The 20,611-nt window shown below is 44.8% G+C and overlaps 1 protein-coding gene across 1 annotated transcript in view; it reads right to left on the bottom strand.

Annotated features, from left to right (window-relative positions):
- Positions 1-10,259, bottom strand: part of si:ch211-117c9.2 (solute carrier family 26 member 6) — a gene marked incomplete at its 3' end in the record, with an annotated part of 34,674 nt that extends 24,415 nt beyond the window's left edge. The window contains 3 exon segments of the mRNA XM_056274994.1: positions 130-240; positions 2,154-2,293; positions 10,120-10,259. Coding sequence (XP_056130969.1) covers positions 130-240; positions 2,154-2,293; positions 10,120-10,259 — 391 coding nt within the window.
- Positions 10,260-20,611: the final 10,352 nt, after the last annotated feature.

Raw genomic sequence — 20,611 nt, 5'->3', positions numbered from 1 at the left:
CATGCAAACACAAATATCCATGCACAAATACGTTTCAGGACACACACAATGACAAGTGAATCCACGAATTAACTATACTCCTTCCCTTCTTTGCCAACTCCCGCCCCACCAACTCTCCTTTGCTCTCACCTATAGAGATGTGTCTGGAGGTGCCGAAGATGAAGTAGATCAACACTGGGAAGAGGGAGGTGTACAAGCCATACACTGGCGGCAAGGAGGCCAGGAGGGCATACGCCATACCTGAGTAAGCATCACAACTATATAAGGGCTACCACACAAACAGACAGACATGCATTTTGACAAAAACATAGACACATCTCCAATATCTATTCTCTAATATCTGCCTCTGACTTAAAACTACACATCTTTTTCCTCCACGAGTATATGCTTCTTCATCTTTCGGCTTGTTCCCCTGTTTCCCAGGGGTCGCCACAGCGGGGATCTGACAGTTTCCATCAGTACCCGGGCCCCTTACAAAAAAGTATAATTTAAGTTAATTTTATCAGGTAAAGTTCAAGTATATGCACTAGTAGTTTACTTGTAAGTATACTTAAGTATAATTTTGTTTAGTATATCTCTGATGAGTATTTAAAAAGTAAACTAAAAGCATAATCACTGATTTTTGGTTTAAAATAAGTACACTAATAGCACACTTGAATAAACTACCTTTTTTTGCAAGAGACCAGGGTCTTGACCGATCCGGTACGATCTTGCCAACCCGCATAATGATTTGGCGAAAATGCAAATGTATGCAAATCCTAAAAATCTGATTATAGCTTACTTCGGAACTTTTCCCGTCATACGCATAGCCGCCATCTTCCGAAGACGAATATGCGTCATTTCCCGCCGTAAAGGACGGATATGCGTAATTTCCCGTCGTAAAGGACGGCTATGGACGGACACAGGGCACAGCTCCGATGGAGGTCGTTATTAACCCGGGCCTTGGCCGATCCGGTACGGTCTTGTCAAATCCCCATAATTGATTTGGCAAACTTTTACGTCGAAAATACTTGTCACAGGTATATACAAATCCTAAAAATCTGATTATAGTTTACTTCGGAACTTTTTCTGACATACGCATAGCCGCCATCTTCCGGAGACGAATATGCGTCATTTCCCGCCGTAAAGGACGGATATGTGTCATTTCCCGCCGTAAAGGACGGCTATGGACGGACACAAATCCTAAAAATCTGATTATGGTTTACTTCGGAACTTTCTCTGAAATACGCGTAGCCGCCATCTTCCGAAGACGAATTGCGTAATTTCCCGCCGTAAAGGACGGATATGCGTCATTTCCCGCCGTAAAGGACGGCTATGGACGGACACAAATCCTAAAAATCTGATTATAGTTTACTTCGGAACTTTCTCTGAAATACGCATAGCCGCCATCTTCCGAAGACGAATTGCGTCATTTCCCGCCGTAAAGGACGGATATGCGTCATTTCCCGCCGTAAAGGACGGATATGCGTCATTTCCCACCGTAAAGGACGGCTATGGACGGACACAAATCCTAAAAATCTGATTATAGTTTACTTCGGAACTTTTCCTGTCATACGCACAGCCGCCATCTTCCGGAGACGAATTGCGTCATTTCCCGCCGTAAAGGACGAATATGCGTCATTTCCCGCCGTAAAGGACGGATATGCGTGTCACGAAAAAAAAAAAGTTCAAAACTAGAATCTAATATATAGGATTTTGCACGTCGTCGTGAAAGCATTAATTAACTGATTACCTTCTTAGCCTAGCTAACACGTAAAAAGTGTTAACAATCGGCTTTGGAGATGGTGTATTTCCCTTCTTTTGAGAGAAGTTGCCAGTGATCCCAGACAGTAGACATTTAAATCGGCGGTTGAGCTAAGCTAGGCTAAACAGCTAACGGGTCTGACCCTTTAGCCGAGCGGTTAGTGATGTCGCCTTGTGGTGCAGTACACCTCGTATCAAATCCCGCACCGGGCAAGAAAATAACCGGTTACACTGGGCTAAGTGTACCGTTCGACTTTCGACGCAATAAACAAATACGTAAATAAGGCGTCCACGTATTTATCGGATTCGGTGTAAATAGGACACAAAGTTAAAAAAAAACCCCGGAAACCAAACTATCCCTTAAGGTTGTGTAAACTGTGGTTTGATTCGTTGTGTGCGTTCTTACAGACCCTGCGGCAGATGCATGATGCCCACGCTGATGCCGGAGATGAGGTCGCCCACGGCGTTTTCTCTGACGGAGTATCGAGGCAGCCAGGAGAGAACCGGCACACAGCCCAACACCGTCTGCCTCAGCCGCTGCCCCGAACACCTGCGACCGGTAAGGAGACGGAGGACAACTTCATGACTTTAGATTACAGGTTAACTGTGAAATGACAGTTTCTCTATCGGTGGGGGCTGGCCCCTTCAAGTATCAAGAGATTAACATCTACTTAAACATGTTAAATATAATTTAGTTGTATAATGCAAACAATTATGAATTAAACGTGTTTTTCAGTCTGTGGGCGGCTGTCAGCAGCCATTAAATGTTGGTTCCAAATGGTATTTGGTTGATTTCTGTCTAAATACATATACTTCCTGTCTAAATACATATACTTCCTGTCCAAATACATATACTTCCTGTCTAAATACATATACTTCCTGTCTAAATACATATACTTCCTGTCCAATACATATACTTCCTGGGTGAGGGGCGCCGGCCAAACCATACCTTATGTAAGCCCTCGGACTTTTAGCGAGCAGGTGACCTGAGGCTGCTGTCTAATTGGTTTCTTCATATTTTCCACTGCGCCCCAGACACTCCCGCTTTTATTGGCAGCGAATTGGTATTGGTTTAATGTTTTTTGGTCTAATGTGATTGGACAATTCTCGTGGCTGTCAGTCACCTTCACACCCACCATGACGCCTCGTTTTGACTGTCAATCATCCACCGTCTACGAACCCTGATAAAATCTATAGGCAACATTGTCCTTCTTCATAACTCTTGTGACTGTGTGGACATTAAAGCAGCTGTCAGGTGTGGTGCGCCAAGCTAAATTGCCCCCCCCCCAAAAAAATTTTTTTAGCACCAGCTGCCACCTGAGTGAATAAAGCTTTATTGACAGCTGATGATTGTTTATGACATGAAACAGGCTTGTACTGTCTCATAAAGAATGTACTTGACTCACTGGATTATTTTGTTCCTTATTTGCTGAGCATTTTTCCTGCCGTTGAGTGTTTCTTTTATTTAATTAATTTATTCATTCATTATCCAAACCGCTTGTCCTTACTCAGGGTTGCGGTGATGCTGGGCCCTGTCCCAGCAGTCATTGGGATAGGGTCCAAGTTTTACACACAGACACACACACACACACACACACACATATATATATATATATATATATATATATATATATATATATATATATATATGTGTATATATATATATATATTCATATGTGTGTGTGTGTGTGTGTCTAGCTATCTAGGTATAACACTCCATTAGAGGTCATAACTGAGCAGTCTTCTGTGTGTCTCTGAAATGCCACAGGAATTGTTTGCCAGTGACGAGGCTTACAGACGATCTGTGAATGTGAAAACTACAACCCTTACATCCTGGTTTGCTGCTATTGTTTCGGTGGGCTAAATCGAAACAGACTGCATTGTACAAGAAAATGTGAGTAACAATGCTGCTCACAGCTGTTGTGGTGAATGCTATTGACTGTCATACAAAGACAGCGATTCATGGATCGTCTGCCACTGACATTGCTGGCAGACACCCAGAAGACTACACAGTATTATGGCTGTTAAGCTGGGATAGGCAGTTTTTTTTTTCACGGAGTCATTGGGCGAAAATTCCTTTATAACCTTTCAGCATATTGTAATTCAAGTGGTCTGAGAGAAAACTAGACTTCTGCACCTCCTCTTGGCTCTGTATTCAGGCGTTACAAAATCTAGCCCAGGACAGAAGATTTGAGAGGGCATTCCGATTGGCTGTTCGACAAATGGAGACGCGCATATACACAATCAATTCGCGTCCGCCCTGCCCCGCAGGTCGCTTGTGGTTGTAACCCTAACCCTAAAAATCAACAAGACTGGGTCCACAGTGGTGTAGCGGTCTAAGCATCGGCTTTGTGTCGATGCAGTTGCTCATTGGGGACTGGGCTTCACGCCTTGGTCTCGTCAGATCCGACTATGGTCGGATTTGATGAAGCAGCAATAATTGACAACGCTGTCTTCGGGAGGGGGGCGGAGTCGGCTTGTGTTCATCACATGAATGCATCTCTGTGTGTGTCGGAAAAAGCAGTGGTTCGGCCTGGATTCGCCTTGTCACGAAAGTGGCGAGGCGTCTCCTTCGAGACTGCCGGTCGGAGAGATGCAGTTGGCGAATGCATACAGTACGAGGGTGGGAGTTTGAACTAGAATAATAATGATAATAATAATAATAATAAATCAATCTTATATAGCGCTTTTCTAGTACTCAAAGTCGCTTTACAATAAATGGAGTGAAACAAGACGACAGATGAACATAACACAGGCATAAAGGGGTGAATGGGAAGGGGGGCTACGAGAGGGAGAAGCGGCAGCCACAGACGACGCCAGCAGTCCTCTCCGACTTGGACAGATATAAAGGGAAAGAAAAACAAACATCATAAATCACATAAACACAGATGCAGGTCAAGCGCTCAGTCCCCAGCCTGCTCCAGACCAGGGGTGTATGAGCGGATGGGGGGGGGCACGAGAAGGCAATGGAGAAAAGGTGTGTCTTGAGACGGGATTGGAAGAGTGGGAGGGATTCTGAGTCTCTAATGATTTGGGGAAGTGAGTTCCAGAGCCTGGGAGCTGCTCTGGAGAAGGCTCAGTCACCAAAGCCACAGAGGTTGGACCTGGCGGTCGAGAGAAGGGATGCTGAGGTGGATCTGAGGGACCGAGAGGGTTGGTAGGGGGAGAGGAGATCGGTGAGGTATGGGGGAGCCAGTTTGTGAAGGGCTTTATAAGTTAGAACCAGGAGTTTGTAATTGATCTGGTGGGAGATGGGTAGCCAGTGGGGGTCTTTTAGGACTGGGGTGATGTGGTGCCAGGATTTGGTGAAAGTTAAAAGTCAGGCGGATGCGTTCTGGACCAATTGGAGTCTCTTGATAGAGCTAGCACTGATGCCATAGAGGAGTGAGTTGCAGTAATCGAGGCGGGAGGAGATGAAGGCATGGATCAGTATCTCAGCAGCAGGGCATGTTAGAGAGAATAGGGAGCGATTGGCCACTAAATTCGGAGAAAAAGGGAAAAATCAGAAATAATTTTTTTAGAAAAATAAAAATCAACAAGACCAACTCGAAATGGCTGCTTCACATGAATATTAGTGTAACTAAGAGATTCACTGAAAAAATTTTTTTTACATAGATAATCAATTATGATACAGGTTTCACAAGTCTTGCACTGACATTTCCTGGAACACGAGTGTAAGGAGCTGAAGAGCGATGTGGAGGTCATTTGGTGGGAGTGACTTAGTGGAGTGATGCGAGATGGATAAATAAGTAGGTAGGTAGGTGCATGATCTGATATCGCCATGTTGGTGTCATTCCCACGACATCATAATTAATGTTGCTCCAGGACCATCATTGCAATGGACCGACTAATCATGTTGTTGTAATGTCATGTCTCTGCAACACAGGGAATAAGACTGGAAAAATACCATAGCTAACATAACCTCAACCTAACCCTAACCTTAACCTTAACCCAACACTTAACCTCACTCTGTAAATATCGTCTTTGCTCATAAGGAAATAGTCTATCCTTGAATGAACTTTATGTACAGCTGAGTAATGTGTATAGTCTTTTTCCTGAGGGTGTAATTGTCTCCACACATCATCCATCCCCATCTCTTATTTACAAATCGAGTGACCTGTGATTTAGTCTTTTTGAGACTGGTCGTATCCATTTTGTGATCCAAAACGACATTCAAATCTCCCCCACAAATTAAGACCCCCACTGACTCGTTTGCTATCTCATCAAACAAAGATTTAAAAAATCTTTTATCACTTTCAGGAGGGGCATATATATTTACCAATGTCACTGGTTTGTTCTCTAACCTACCCTTCACTATAATATATCTCCCCTCCTTGTCTCCAATCTCCCTATCATAATCGAATTGAGTTTTGTTTGATATTAAAATTGCAACTCCTCTCCTGCGCCCTTCCTTGTAGGAGCTATAATATGAATGTCTGTACCCATATTTCTTAAGTTTCCCATGCTCTATCTGTGTTAAATGGGTCTCTTGGAGGAATATGATTTGTACATCCTCCTTTTTTAGCTTAATCATAACCTTTTCCCTCTTCTTTAACATATTTAGACCATTAACATTCAGCGACATTATTTTAGTAGTGTGAACCATCTAGACATATTGATACTCTTTTTCCGTATATTCCCACAGAGCTCCAAACAAAAAAACTACAAATATAAAACACATTAATCAACAACAAAAATAACTTCCAACTAAAGGGGCCTAACCACCCCGAGTCCCCATTGGTAGGTGAAGGGGAAATCCTTTTCAGAAAGGGCCCCACTCTAGACTTGACATTTTGCCCATCACATGGGATAGGCCTACAGCCTTGTCTCGGCATGTCCAACGTTTGGCAACCGTATAGCCTACTTCTCTCAGTGGCATGTGATGAAAAAGCCTTTTGTAATGGAGCTCAACTCAGTCAGAACGATACCAATCCTACTTTCTCCGATAGGCCTGGAGCTTCTCTTTCGCTCGCTGTGCAGCTTCACGTCCTCCTTTCACGCCTTGGACTCGTTGCCACCCTGCTCGCATCCCAGTCGCCTCCACCTGCTCTGTGGCCGTGGTTGCCGTGTCATCGTCTGGTATCTCGATGTCGCAGGCTCTCGTCTTCATGTCCATCGCAGCTTCCCTGGCATTGTCGTATGTCTTCGTTCCGTTGTTCCAGTGGATCCTTATTTTGGCGAGGGGTGTCTGGAAACGAATTCCTTTACCCTTGAGCACTTTCTTAATGCCCAAATATGATTTTCTTTTCCGGACCACTTCAGCTGCGTAATCGTGATCAAAGTAAATACGTTTGTCCCCTATCTCTATCTTATTCTTTTCCCATGCTTTCTTGAGAATCATTTCTTTTATATCAAACTGTTGAAAGTTCACCACTATTTACCTGGGGGGAGCTGTCGGAGGGGTTTTTTGAGCGAGGGCTCTGTGCACTCTTTGTATCTGGAGATTGGTCCCTTCTTCTAAGTCAAGTTGAGTGTTCAAGAATTGTTCCACGTACTGGGTAATGGAGCCTCCCTCCGTCTCCTCTGGCACACCAAAGATTCGAATATTGTTCCTCCTTGACCTCCCTTCCAGGTCCATTATTTTTTCTTGCATCTGGTGCGTTTGGGTCGACATGTCCATCAGCAGTTCTGTCGAGTCCGCCTGCCATTCCTCTAGCTCGGCTATGCGCTTCTGGGCTTCACTCGTGCACTTTCTGCACCTGTATTTCGACGTTGCTCTCTGCAAACTTCTGTGTCATCTCTTCTCGGAAGCAAGCAATCTCTTCCTTCACTTCCCTTTTCACCTCATCTTTGAGGCTGGCAAAGTCACCTCGTAGCTCTTGTTTGAATTCTTGTATCTCTTTAGCGATAGCTGCTAATCCGGCACGCAGTGTCTCAGCTGTATCCGCCGCCATTTTAGCTTCTTCAACCTCGTGTTTGCTACTACCTTGCTCCGACTTTTTCTTCGCTCCCTGTGTATCTGGTGCGTTACCCTTTTGGATTGTACGGCTACCTTTACTCGAATGACCTCCTCTTCTCATTCCTCACCTTTTCTTGCGTCGAGTTTAGTGTTTTAGAGGATTTATTTTAGCCAACTTGCGAGAGGCAGAAAGTTGTGCTGCTACTCAAGTCGCCATCTTACCGGAAGTCCCCAAAGCTCTCAATTTACCAGTCAATCTTCATTCCAGTCCTCAGCTATGGTCATGAGCTTTGGGTAGTGACTGAAAGGGTGAGATTGTGGATACAAGCGGCTGAAATGAGTTTCCTCCGTAGTCTGTCTGGGCTCAGCCTTAGAGATAGGGTGAGGAGCTCGGACATCCGGAGGGAGCTCAGAGTAGAGCCGCTGCTCCTTCGTATCGAAAGGAGCCAGTTGAGATGGTTTGGGCATCTGATTAGGATGCCTCCTGGGCGCCTTCCTTTGGAGGTTCACTGGGCACGGCCAACTGGGAGGAGACCCTGGGGTAGACCCAGAACTCGCTGGAGGAACTACATGTCCAATCTGGCCTGGGAACACCTTGGGATCCCCCAGGAGAAGCTGGAGGGCGTTGCTGGGGAGAGGGACGTCTGGAGTGCCCTACTTAGCTTGCTGCCATGGGGACCCGACCCCGGAGAAGCGGCTGAAGATGACATGACATGACACATCATGACATGACATGACATACTATTCTGTGTTAAGGCCAACCGCAATGTCATGGGTTCAAATCTGGCTCATGACCTCGCCCTTACACCCCCGTTCTTACTGTCAGTCACCACTCACCTATCAAATATAGTAAGAACTGGCTGATCTTGTAGAGAACCGGCACACCGACATCGGGCTAAGATAAGTGTCACCACACTACTGTTCAGCTGATACACCTGATATGACGGGTGGGTGAACTGAGCTGTCATCTCTTCACTATCAATAAGTCTGTGCAATGAACAAAATAAGAAATAATAATCTGAATAAGTTAATTTGCATCTACAGCTAATGTGCAAGTACAGCTGATGTGACAAGTGGACCACATAGCTTGGCTTTGTCTTCTTATCTTCATCAGTCTGTTAAAGGAACACTATCGGTTACTTAAAATAGTGCGCGTGAGTCAGCATCTTGTCTTAAAACTTTGTCCTGTACTACTCTGATGGGTTAATATTTGGTGAAAGTGTTGTACAATATGTGATGGTGTCTTGTTATGCAGGCTCCCATCCAAAGAAGTCTGAACTTTGCTCACATTTTTTTAACCCGGTCATTCTATACATGCACATGTTTGTGAGATTACGTAACATTATTTTGAGGCTGGTAAAAACAAACAAAGGTACGCATACAACAATCACACATCTCACAAAAGCTCAGATGCTCACTATTTTTCAGTTACAATGGGATGATAGGAAACCAAGACAGTTGACACACACAAAAGAAAACATGAATACACACAGATACACACATCCTAGGGTTGCTTTGTCAGTGTAATCAATGTACTATTACCAAGGCTCAGCGTTTTCGGTTTTTATTTTTCAAAGCCATCTAGCATGCCGATTTTCGCCACAAGAGGACATATTGTTACATAACCTCACACGAACAGGAACAACTTATGGATACGTGGAAACATAAAATCCGGGTGAAAATCAGTTTAAACCGATGTGCTCCTTTTAAAAAATCTGGGTATTTTTCGGTGAAAATCGAATAGTCATTGTTATTCTTAGTCATTCATCCTCTCTGCAGTCTGACTACCCAGGCCTGTTGAAAGCTCAGTTTTTTAACTGTCTTGTGTGTCTGTAATCTGTCTGGATGGTTGTGAGTTTTTGCATTTTGCTTTGAAACTAACTGTTACGTTAATGCTATGTACGTTGTGTGTTGGTTTGCAAGCCGTCACGTCTAGTTGCCCTTATAGACAAAATAAAGTTGTGTTGTATTGTACTGTATCCCTTTCTCTCTCTTTGTTGTCATCTCGCCATCCTTCCCCCTTCTGCAGTTCTTCTCTTTCTTTTTTTTTTTGGGATTTTCCCTCCTTTTTTCTCCCCAATTGTACCCGGCCAATTACCCCACTCTTCCAAGCTGTCCGGGGAGGGCTGCAGACTACCACATGCCTCCTCCGATACATGTGGAGTCGCCAGCTGCTTCTTTTCACCTGACAGTGAGGAGTTTCACCAGGGGGACGTAGCACATGGGAGGATCACGCTATTCCCCCCAGTTTTCCCTCCCCCCTGAACAGGCGCCCCGACTGACCAGAGGAGGCACTAGTGCAGCGACCAGGACACATACCCACATCTGACTTCCCACCCACAGACACGGCCAGTTGTGTCTGTAGGGACGCCCGACCAAGCCAGAGGTAACACAGGGATTCGAACCGGAACCTCCATGTTAGTAGGGAACGGAATAGACCGCCACGCTACCCGGACGCATGTCCTTCGCTTTCTTACCTGAGAGAATTTTTGACACGCTCACACAGAGGTGGGTTGGTGGAGTCCGTCTTTTTCCGTGCCATGTCATTCATGTGTTCCTCATCCAGAACTGACCGGTGCACAAAAAACTCCCCGAGCGACTGGTGCTGTGCCTCCATGGCCGCTGGTCCAGATCAAACAGGCCTCGGTCTAAAACTCAACAGTTTCTCCTTTGCTATTTAAGGGACACCTTTGTCAGGTGAACCTGGTGGAAGATTATGGATTTCCTGTCGCAGCTCAAAGGACACGGGTGGATAGAGAGAGAGAGAGAGATGATTCAAGATGTCGTGGCCGCGGATCAGCAAATCTCCTTTCTGCAGCCGAACTTTTTTTGGTGTGTGGGAGTGACTGTCTTTTGCCTCTCCTTATGAGAGAACACCAACCCCAATCCAACCTGGCCCAGCCCAACCCCATTCTGTCCCCACTTGTCCATACATGCACCTGGGGCGCACGTGTGTGTGTGTGCCGCTTTCTGTTTGTGTTATGCTAGTGATCCCATGATGATTAACTTTGGGAAATCTACAGCTGGATGATGGCTGCGCCGTGGTAAACACCTAACTATGAAACCTATACGTGTACAGTGAACCACGCTCGAAGGACACACAAGCACATTGGGATGCTCCCACATAACACCGTGTAATGCACAGAATCCACCTCACTTATAGAAATTGTGGGGGTTTTTTCTTCTTCAGTGAAGCAAACACATGACCTTTTCCATAAAGGGCAATGTGTCAGTTTGCCTGGCTTATCTTTATGGCTCTCAGGCTTTTCCACATTCAGGAGATAAAGTGGCAATATGGTCGGAAAATTGTGTCAGTGTTTGCTGCTAGTGTCTTCTGCAAATGTTTTTATGGCGTGTGATAAGGTTTGGCAAAAAGCCAAACCAATAAACCAAACAAATACAAAGTTCAGTAATTCTAAAGTTGTGGTGTCTGTAATTGATGTTTAGCCGTCTCCGGCATTACCGACACCATGCAAAGCTGAGTCTGAATACAGACTGCTAATGAAAACACTTAAGACAGACCATATACCAGGATTTCCTTTTATTGTAGTGTGTAGGAGTTTCTTTTCCTTCTATAGGCTTTTCATGCTCACTGGGGGGTTGGAGTGTTACCCAGCATGCTTTGGGGCAGAGTAGTGGGGAGACACCTGGTCCAGTGCAGGTCAACATACTGACAAGCAAATTGGAGTTAGTTTAGACTTCCCCGTTGGCCTGGTTTGAACTGCACGAGAAAACCAGAGCAGGTGGAGCTGAACACACTGCAAAAAAGAGGCCGCGCAACTTCAGACAGGATCAACTGGGGGAGCGTGAAACACCATGGCCTCTGTGTGTATTACTGAAATCAGAAACACTTTGTCGTTTCATTTCATGCACTCGCGTACAACAAATGAAACGAAACATGGTTTCCCCCAGCCCACGGCAGTCCAACACAAAGACAAAAACACATATCCAAAAACTACAAGAACACATATAGCCAAACTAACACACACATCTAAACTAAACAAAAATAAAATCACTGTCCAGGAGAACGAACGCCGGCCAGGATGACTGTCAGAACTGCCGGTCTGCACGGGCTTGCAGTTAGCTTAGCCTGCCCCACTTCCGCGTCCTGTCAGACCGCCCTCGGTGTTTCCTCTTCAGGCACAGCTCCAGACAGGACCGTGGTCCCTGAGCCCACAGCATGCAGCAGACAACGCTCCCCCGGCCGATCCGGTGCCAGCTCTCCCAGCCATCAAATGAAGACAAACTTAGACGTGGACAAAGACGCTGCATGAACGGTATTGGGCGAGGCGACCGCAAACTTGAATTCGCGCCGCCATCTTCCCACACCGGTGCTGGGTGAGGCCGCTGCAAACGTGAATTTGCGCCGCCATCTTCCCACACCGGAAGCGGAACGAATGTGCTGAATGTGTGCCTTTAAGTCAAGACATGAATAAATGAAAACTAGTTAGAGTGTTACTTCTTATCGACTGGAGTCTGAGCATAACCGATTAATGTTCAGGAATACACAGTTCCTCCTTTTCTGCAGGGAGGTAGAGCCGTGTGAAATATGGCCTGGTTGGTTTCACTCTATATTCTGTGGGCAAACCCTGTTTTTGTACGCCATTATTCAACCCTTATGCTCTGTTTGAGTCAAAATGACCCATTTAAGAAAAAAAAAAGCTATTAAGCATACTGATATTATTAACAATTAAGAGGCAGATAAGCTACTATATTGGGTGTTTTTAGATACATTTTACAATTGTATTGATATAAAATCCAAAGTTGGCCTGGCCATGTGACATTTAGATGGCTTAAAAGGAGCGTTTCCATATTCCCATCAAGTGATGTTAAAAATGTGTATTTCACAAATTGTTGAGGCTATTGCACCTAATGCAAATCTATATATCTATATCAGCTTCCCTATATTGGATCGAAAAGAGCACGATTTATTAGGACGGCTTTAAAACTCTTCTCTCTTTTTTTTAAACAGATGCTTAACCCCCTACTTGACTCTCGGATGCTTATCTTTAAACCAAATGAGCTGTTCAGCCGTGTGATCTGGCAGACTCGTTAGTCACATTCCTAACAAGTACCCCTCAAACGGCACTATTTGCGCTTTGTGTTGAGCTCGGTTACTCTTTAATAGGCCCTTTGTCAACACCACATTGGTCGTTGATTTTGGCATATGTTGAAGAAATTCGACATGCGTGAAATGAAAGAGGAGGGAGTCGGACACAGAAACAGTGGGCGCAGGTGTCCCGGCCCACATCGCCTTAATGTATATGAGCTGAACACTAATGCCCCTTTTCCACTACACGGTACCGGCTCAAGTCGACTCGCAGTGTTGTTTACCATTACCGTAACAGTACCCCCTTCAGTGTGGCTGGTCTGCATTGATTTTGGTACCCGCTCCAGATTTTTTTGGAACCTTGACCAAGGTGGTACCAGAAAAGTGGTAACAGTTACCAAAATGCCGGTACTTTCCAGTAACGGAAAACGATAAAGTTGAGTTGAGTCGAGCCGGTACCATGTATTGGAAAAGGGGCATAAGACACCACAGACTTAAAGTAACAACCTGAGAGAGGATTTTAAAAGTGAGAGAAATGGGTAATTCAGTTTTTGGGTATTTAACTTATTCTAGCACGGAATTCAGCTGCAAGTTGTTGGGATATTTACATGTATGTAAATTTTTACATATGTAAATATTTACATGTAAGTGTTAAAAATAATTAAAATAAATAATAATATAATAATTAAATATTTTTTAAATATGTATTTTTGTCTTTTCTGTTGCGCTGCTGTGGGCTGGGAGAAACGGCATTTCGTTTTTATTTGTACATCATGAAATGACAGTAAACTAAACCTTGAATCTTGAATGTAACCTAACAGCGTTATTGTGGCCGCTGTACACAAAACTCTTCAGGGTTTCTTCTCTCTGTCCTCATTGACTGTTGCAACATTACAGCAATCAGAAGGAACAACGAATGTGTCACAGAATATGACCTTACTGTTTCTGTGGTTAAAATGGCTAACAATAATGGATCACCGCTGAACATGACGGGATGTTTTTTCCTTTTACTACTGGCACATATTAACCCCCGTCTCCATCACCCACACGTTGACTTCGGGGTAGGAATGTGAAGTCAACAAGCTTTGGAAACACTGAGGGGCAGGCGGGCGAGAGAGGCTGGGAGAAGAAGATGAAAAGAGAAGTGGCACAGTGTGGAAAGATCTAGCATTCCCAGATGTTGTTTTATCTTTACATCACTGTGGAAGTGGAACTAATTCATACTGATGTTTTCTTGTTGATTTGAGTCATATCATACTGATTGCTTTTAAATGTATTATACCATTTTCCCCATATGTTTTAAAATTAGGAGTACAAACTGTCTTGTCAGAGGGTAGTCTGTGTTAAACTACCAAAAATCTGACTTAAGGGCGTCCGGCTAGCATAGCGGTCTATTCCGTTGCCTACCAACACAGATTGCTGGTTCGAATCCCCCTGTTACCTCTGGCTTGGTAGGGCGTCCCTACAGACACAATTGGCCGTATCTGCCAAGTGTGTTCCTATGTGACTATACATACATAGTCAATAGTCACATAGGAACACACACACTGGACTGCTGAGTGGCAGTCATCTCAGTACAGTGCTCCTTCACACCAGTTTTTCTCGCTTGGCTTTAAAGGAATTTATTGAAGGCATTTATTGAAAGATAGCGCCTTGAGATGTAGCATCTCATTTCAAGGGAGTCCTATAAACAAGTACAAAATTATAAAACACATACAAACAAAAGCAACATAACATAACGCACCTACACTGCAAATACACAGATACAAACAAGTTGCTCACCCTCTCCCACCCACACCCCCAGTCCTCAGACGTTCAAGAGGAAGTACAAGAAAAATTGGAAACATGACCCAGATAATATATCGATTACATCAACATGAAGAGCAATTGAAGCAGTTTGTCTTCTTCGGTCTGCACTGTCAATATTAAAACTAGATGCTCAATCATTCAGATTTCTTGTGTGCCTTTAAAAAGCATGAAAGCATACGAAAGTGTATCACAAGACGTGTTTATATAGCTATATAGTGATATCTCGTGAAAACTGAGTCAGTCGTATTGAATTCTATTGTCAAGTAACGTTTGGAAAGTGAAGAATATTACAAATGGGAATGAAACTGAACATCCTGAACTGTGAGCTGTGAACAAAATGATATATTGCATTGATCTTTACAGATTTGCACCGAAGTCCTGAACTTCAGTCAATCTGCGTGTCCTACGCAAAACTGTACTCATCGGGCCAACTGATCTCAACAGCGTATTGACCATGTCAATGTGCAGAAGGCAGAACATCACCTGGTATAATCCTCCCTACAGCAACGCCATGACCTCTAATATTGGAAAACAATTTTTCAAGCTTTTGGATGAGTGCTTTACCCCAGACCATCAACTGAGAAAAATATTCAACAGGAACACAGTCAAAATTAGCTACAGCTGCATGCCAAATGTTCAGCAGGTTATTTCATCCCACAACACAAGCATCAGGACCAAGGCACAGACCCCCTCAATGCAGCCAAACATAACCAGCTGCAAATGCTGTGCTAAGGCATCGTGTCCTCTTGAGGGAGGATGCCAGACAGAGGGAGTCATCTACCAGGCATCGGTGACGAGAAGACAACTGCAATGTGGACACTTACGTTGGACTAACAGAGGGCCCTTTTAAAACTGGGTTTGACGCCTATATAAGTAGCTTCAGAAATGAGCACGCAAGAAATGCTTTGCTTATCCTCCATATGCTTGGAGAAGATTGCGCACCCCAGCTCAACACACACACACACACACATATATATATATATATATATATATATATATATATATATAACTTTGTTAAAAGAAACACTCAACGGTAGGGAAAGTGCTCAACAAATAAGGAGCAAAATAATCCAGTGAGTCAAGTAAATTCATTGCTTGTGGCATGAAACAGGCTTGTACTGTCTCAAAGAATTTACTTGACTCACTGGATTTTATATATATATTTATATGTGTGTATGTGTGTAGAGAGAGCGAGAGAGAAAGAGAGGACCCAAGCTTGAGGAAGACACACAACACCTGAAAAAGGGTTTATATATATATATATATATATATACACCCCCCTCGGGCTTTTATCCAAAGAGATGTACATCAGAGAGTTAATACAACACAAGCAAGGATCTAGTCAGGAGGCAACAACGTAAGTGAGTGTAAAAAAAAAAACTAGGTTCGAGTCCAATAGGACATAGGTGTCAACAGGCAGTGCACATGTGCAAAGGTACATTGACGTGAGAAAAAAAGCGTTTTTTAATACCATCAGTTGTGGAGGTGTTCGAGAAAGAGCTGGGTCTTTAGCTTCTTAATGATTGAGAGGGACTCAGTAGATCGAATGGAGTTTAGTAACTCGTTCCACCACTGGGGAACTATAGAAGAGAAGAGTCTGGCTAGTGACTTAGGGCCCCATTGTGGCGGAAGTGCCAGCCGCCTTTCATTGCCAGAGCGTAGTGAGAGGGACTGAGTGTAGACCTGAATAAGGGAGTTCACGTAGGCGGGAGCCGTTTTAGTTGCTGTATTGTAAGCGAACTTTAAGGTTTTGAATTTGATGCGGGCAGCAACTGGGAGCCAGTGGAGGGATGTGAACAGTGGAGTGACGTGCTGTTTTGGGTTGGTTGAAGACAAGACGCGCCGCCACGTTCTGGATCATTTGCAGAGGTTTGAAAGTGCATGCAGGGAGAAAATGGGCTATACAAATAAAATTGACTTGACTTGACTTGACCTGCCACTAAGGAGTTGCGGTAGTCAATGCGTGATATAACAACAGCCTGTACCAGGAGTTGTGCTGCATGCTCAGGCAGGTAGGGTCTAATTTTCCTGGTGATGTATGGGGCAAATCGGCATGACCGAGCATTCAAGGCCACGTGAACCCTAAAGGTTAGTTGGTCATCAATCATGACACCCAGGTTTCGGGCAGACTTTGTGGGCATGAGGTGGGTTGATCTGAGGTGGATATTGATCTGTTGTTGTAAGAGTGAACTGGCTGGAATGACAAGGAGCTCAGTCTTAGATAGGTTAAGCTGAAGGTGGCGTTCTTTCATCCATGCAGCGATATCAGCAAGGCATGACGATATCCGTGCTGAGACTGTGAGGTCATCTGGTGGGAATGATAGGAAAAGCTGGGTATCATCAGCATAGCCATGGTATGAGAAACCATGGGAGCGGATGATTGCACCAAGTGGGGAGATGTATATTGAAAAGAAGAAGGGACCAAGCACTGACCCTTGAGGTACCCCTGTTGATAAGCCGTGCGGTTTAGACACTAACGGTTTGGTGCTCGCTAACTAACCGGACATTGTGGTGATCAACAACAAGCAGAAGACAGCACTAGTGATCAATGTAGCAATCCCAAGCGATGGCGACATCAGGAAGAAAGAGCATGAGAAACTAGAGAAATACCTAGGGCTGAAGGAAGTACTAGGTTGGATGTGGAAGGTGAAATCCACAGTAGTCCCAGTGGTCATAGGAGCACTAGGCGCTGTGACCCCAAAACTGGGAGAGTGGCTCCAGCAGATTCCAGGAACAACATCTGAGGTCTCTGTCCAGAAGAGTGCACTCCTAGGAACAGTTAAGATACTGCGTCGAACCCTCAAACTCCCAGGCCTCTTGTAGAGGACCCGAGTTTGAGGAAGACACACACCACCTAAAAAAGGGTGATATATATATATATATATATATATATAGCTCCATCCATCCATTATCCAAACCGCTTATCTTGCTCTCAGGGTCGCAGTTATGCTGGGGCTTATCCCAGCAGTCATTGGGCGGCAAGACACCCTGGACAAGCCGCCAGTCCATCACAGGGCCCCAGCCCCCCCGGCCCACCACCACCACACACACCTAGGGACAATTGTTTAGTACGGCCGATTAACCTGACCTACATGTCTTTGGACTGTGAGAGGAAACCAGAGCACCCGAAGGAAAACCATGCAGACACAGGGAGAACATGCAAACTCCACACAGAGGACGAACCGGGACGACCCCTAAGGTTGGACTACCCCGGGGCTCGAACCCAGGACCTTCTTGCTGTGAGGTGACTGCGCTAACCACTGCGCCACCGTGACCCCAATTAGTTCACATGAGGACAAATTTAAAAGCTAAAAATTGATTTTCTGATTTAGAATCCAGACTAAATTCTAATTTGGCCGTCTCGTGGCAAGACGGCATATTGACTTTGATGTCTGATCCCAAGTACTAACTACAAGTGAGATGAATGCAATTCTAGAGACCAAAACACCGATCACCGTCTTTGTTGCATGGCTAAAGCATAACAGAGTATTTTGACATTTTCTTGGTAAGTGACACAGGTTAGGTAATAAATTAACTCTTTGAAAAAATACCTGATAGTGTATGCCAAAAAAAGCAAATGTGAGACAGCAGAAATTGTTTTCTCCGTACTGGATTGATTTCACAGCGTAACACCTGATGGGTCAGACGGTTCATAGCAACTGTCGGTCTATGAAAAATTCACGTGTCATAGGGTGGCGCGTCACCAGAAGATCAGTAGACCCATGGTGAAGCATGGTGGTGGCAGCGTCAGGCTTTGGGGCTGCTTTTCTTCAGTTGGAACTGGGGCTCTAGTCAAGGTGGAGAAATCGTGAATAGCTCCAAATACCAGTCGATTTTGGTGCAAAACCTTCAGGCATCTGCTGGAAAGATGAAGAAGAATTTCATCTTTCAGCACGACCGCGACCCAAAGCATACATCCAACTGCAAAAGCCATTGTCCACAAAGAGCTTACAAAGCATGAACGGGATCTCATTGTTGAAAGGTATCCATCATCAGGGAAGGGGTACAAAATAATTTCTAAGGCATTAGATATACCATGGGACACCGTGAAGACAATCATCAAGTGGAGAATAGATGGCACAGCAGTGGCATTACCAAGAACAGGACGTTCGGGGGGTTGAGAGGGGGACTTTATGTATGAAAGTCAAGCATATTTACATCAGTTCCCTTATTTTTTGTGTGAACCTGTGCCTGTGCCTATTGTTTGTGAATGTTCAGAAAAGTGCGATACACTGTAGAGAAACTATTTTTTTTATCTGTTGCACAGTTCACATTGTGAAACTAAAGCATTGTTTCCTTCTCATCCGGTCAGTTTTTCGTACTCTGAACAAATATGTCAATAATATTATGATCATATTCACCGTCACGGTTTAGGACAATCACTCAAAGCATGGTGGAAAAACACCCACGCCTTTAAAAATCTCAAAATGAGGACGGTGGGAAGTTGAGGATCTGTAAAGACGTTTATTTCCGCGATATAAATGACAGCTGACTGACACACACACGCACACAAACACAGGCCCCTTTGCAAGTGTGAACAGAGCCGAGTGTGTGACGGCTCTCTGGTCTATTTTAAACCCTTTTTTGCTGGTGAGTCGGTGCCACAGACTTAAAGCCACAGACAGTAAACAGCATGGTAGACGAGACGGGGCTGGCTCTTGCCAAAAACACAACCGTGTGTGTGTGCTTGCCATAGTTTGAAGTACAAAGCAAACCCGTCGTCTCCTTTGAGAAGGTCCTGCGAAGTCCTGTGAGGTCCGGCTCTGAGCAGTCTCTGGAAACCGGTACTGTAGCCTGGGAGCATACTCGATAACGTGCTGCTGTACAGCACACCACCTCTCTGCATGCCTGCCCGGTGTAAGGTTACCTGCGTATGTTTAGCACAGCCATGTTCCTCACAGCCGGTTTGTGGTTTTTGTGGAACCAGTGGGATTTTTGGCCAACGTGGCATGATGTGTCACCAGCAGCCCTCTACCAATGGCAGTTTCACTTCGTACCATGTTGATAATGTGCAGAATGCAATATAATGCAATATATTAGAACAATTGGTTGGTTGGTTGATTGAGTGATTAACTCACTCATTCGTTCATTAGATGGTTGATTGAGAGGTGTGCTTTGTCATTACAAAATAGCGTTCTATCTTGAAAAGCTGTGAACATAAAAGTTGGTTGGTCATTATATTTTAAGGCTCACACCTACGGAGAGGCACATGAGCAGCCCTCTTTTTTTAAGTTTTGATTTTTTATTTTCATCTTTCATCGGGGCACGGTGATGCAGTGGTTAGCGCGGTCGCCTCACAGCAAGAAGGTCCTGGGTTTGAGCCCTGGGGTCGTCCGACCTTGGGGGGGTCATCACGGGTCGTCCTCTGTGTGGAGTTTGCATGTTCTCCCTGTGTCTGCGTGGGTTTCCTCCGGGGGCTCCGGTTTCCTCCTACAGTCCAAAAACATGTAGGTCAGGTGACTCGACTGTACTAAATTGTCCCTAGTGTGAATGTGTGTGTGTGTGTGTGTGTCTCTGAGAAACTCAGGAGAATTTTCAACAAACACTGCATCCCGGTATACTTCAAACCCAGCAACACACTCCGACAAAGACTGGTTCATCCCAAAGACCGTGTACCACACACCCGGAAAAGCAATCTGGTGTATGCCGTACATGCAATGAGGATTGCACTGACCTATACATAGGAGAAACCAAACAACCGCTACACAAACGGACGGCCCAACACAGAAGGCCAAACTCCTCAGGACAAGACTCAGCAGTCTATCTACACCTAAAGGAGAAGACACACTCCTTCGAGGATAGGAACATACACATTTTGGACAGAGAAGACAGATGGTTTGAAAGAGGGGTGAAGGAAGCCATCTATGTGAAACTGGAAAAACCATCCCTCAACAGAGGAGGAGGTCTGCGACACCACCCATCTCCCACTTACAATGCCGTCCTTTCATCTCTACCCAGGAGACTCCAGAAGCCTAGCCTCCAAGAACAACAGTCGCTCGCTAACGGCTCCAACCACTCTCATGACCACTGAACGATGAAGTCGAACTAACACCCCCAACGACCGTCGCTGCTAAACAAATGCAAACCAATAGCTCCGATGGCAACGGGCG

This window comes from Lampris incognitus, chromosome 2, assembly GCF_029633865.1.
Source record: "Lampris incognitus isolate fLamInc1 chromosome 2, fLamInc1.hap2, whole genome shotgun sequence".
Lineage (NCBI taxonomy): Eukaryota > Metazoa > Chordata > Actinopteri > Lampriformes > Lampridae > Lampris > Lampris incognitus.
The sequence above is the reverse complement of the archived record's forward strand: the minus strand, read 5'-3'. Positions and strand labels throughout refer to the sequence as shown.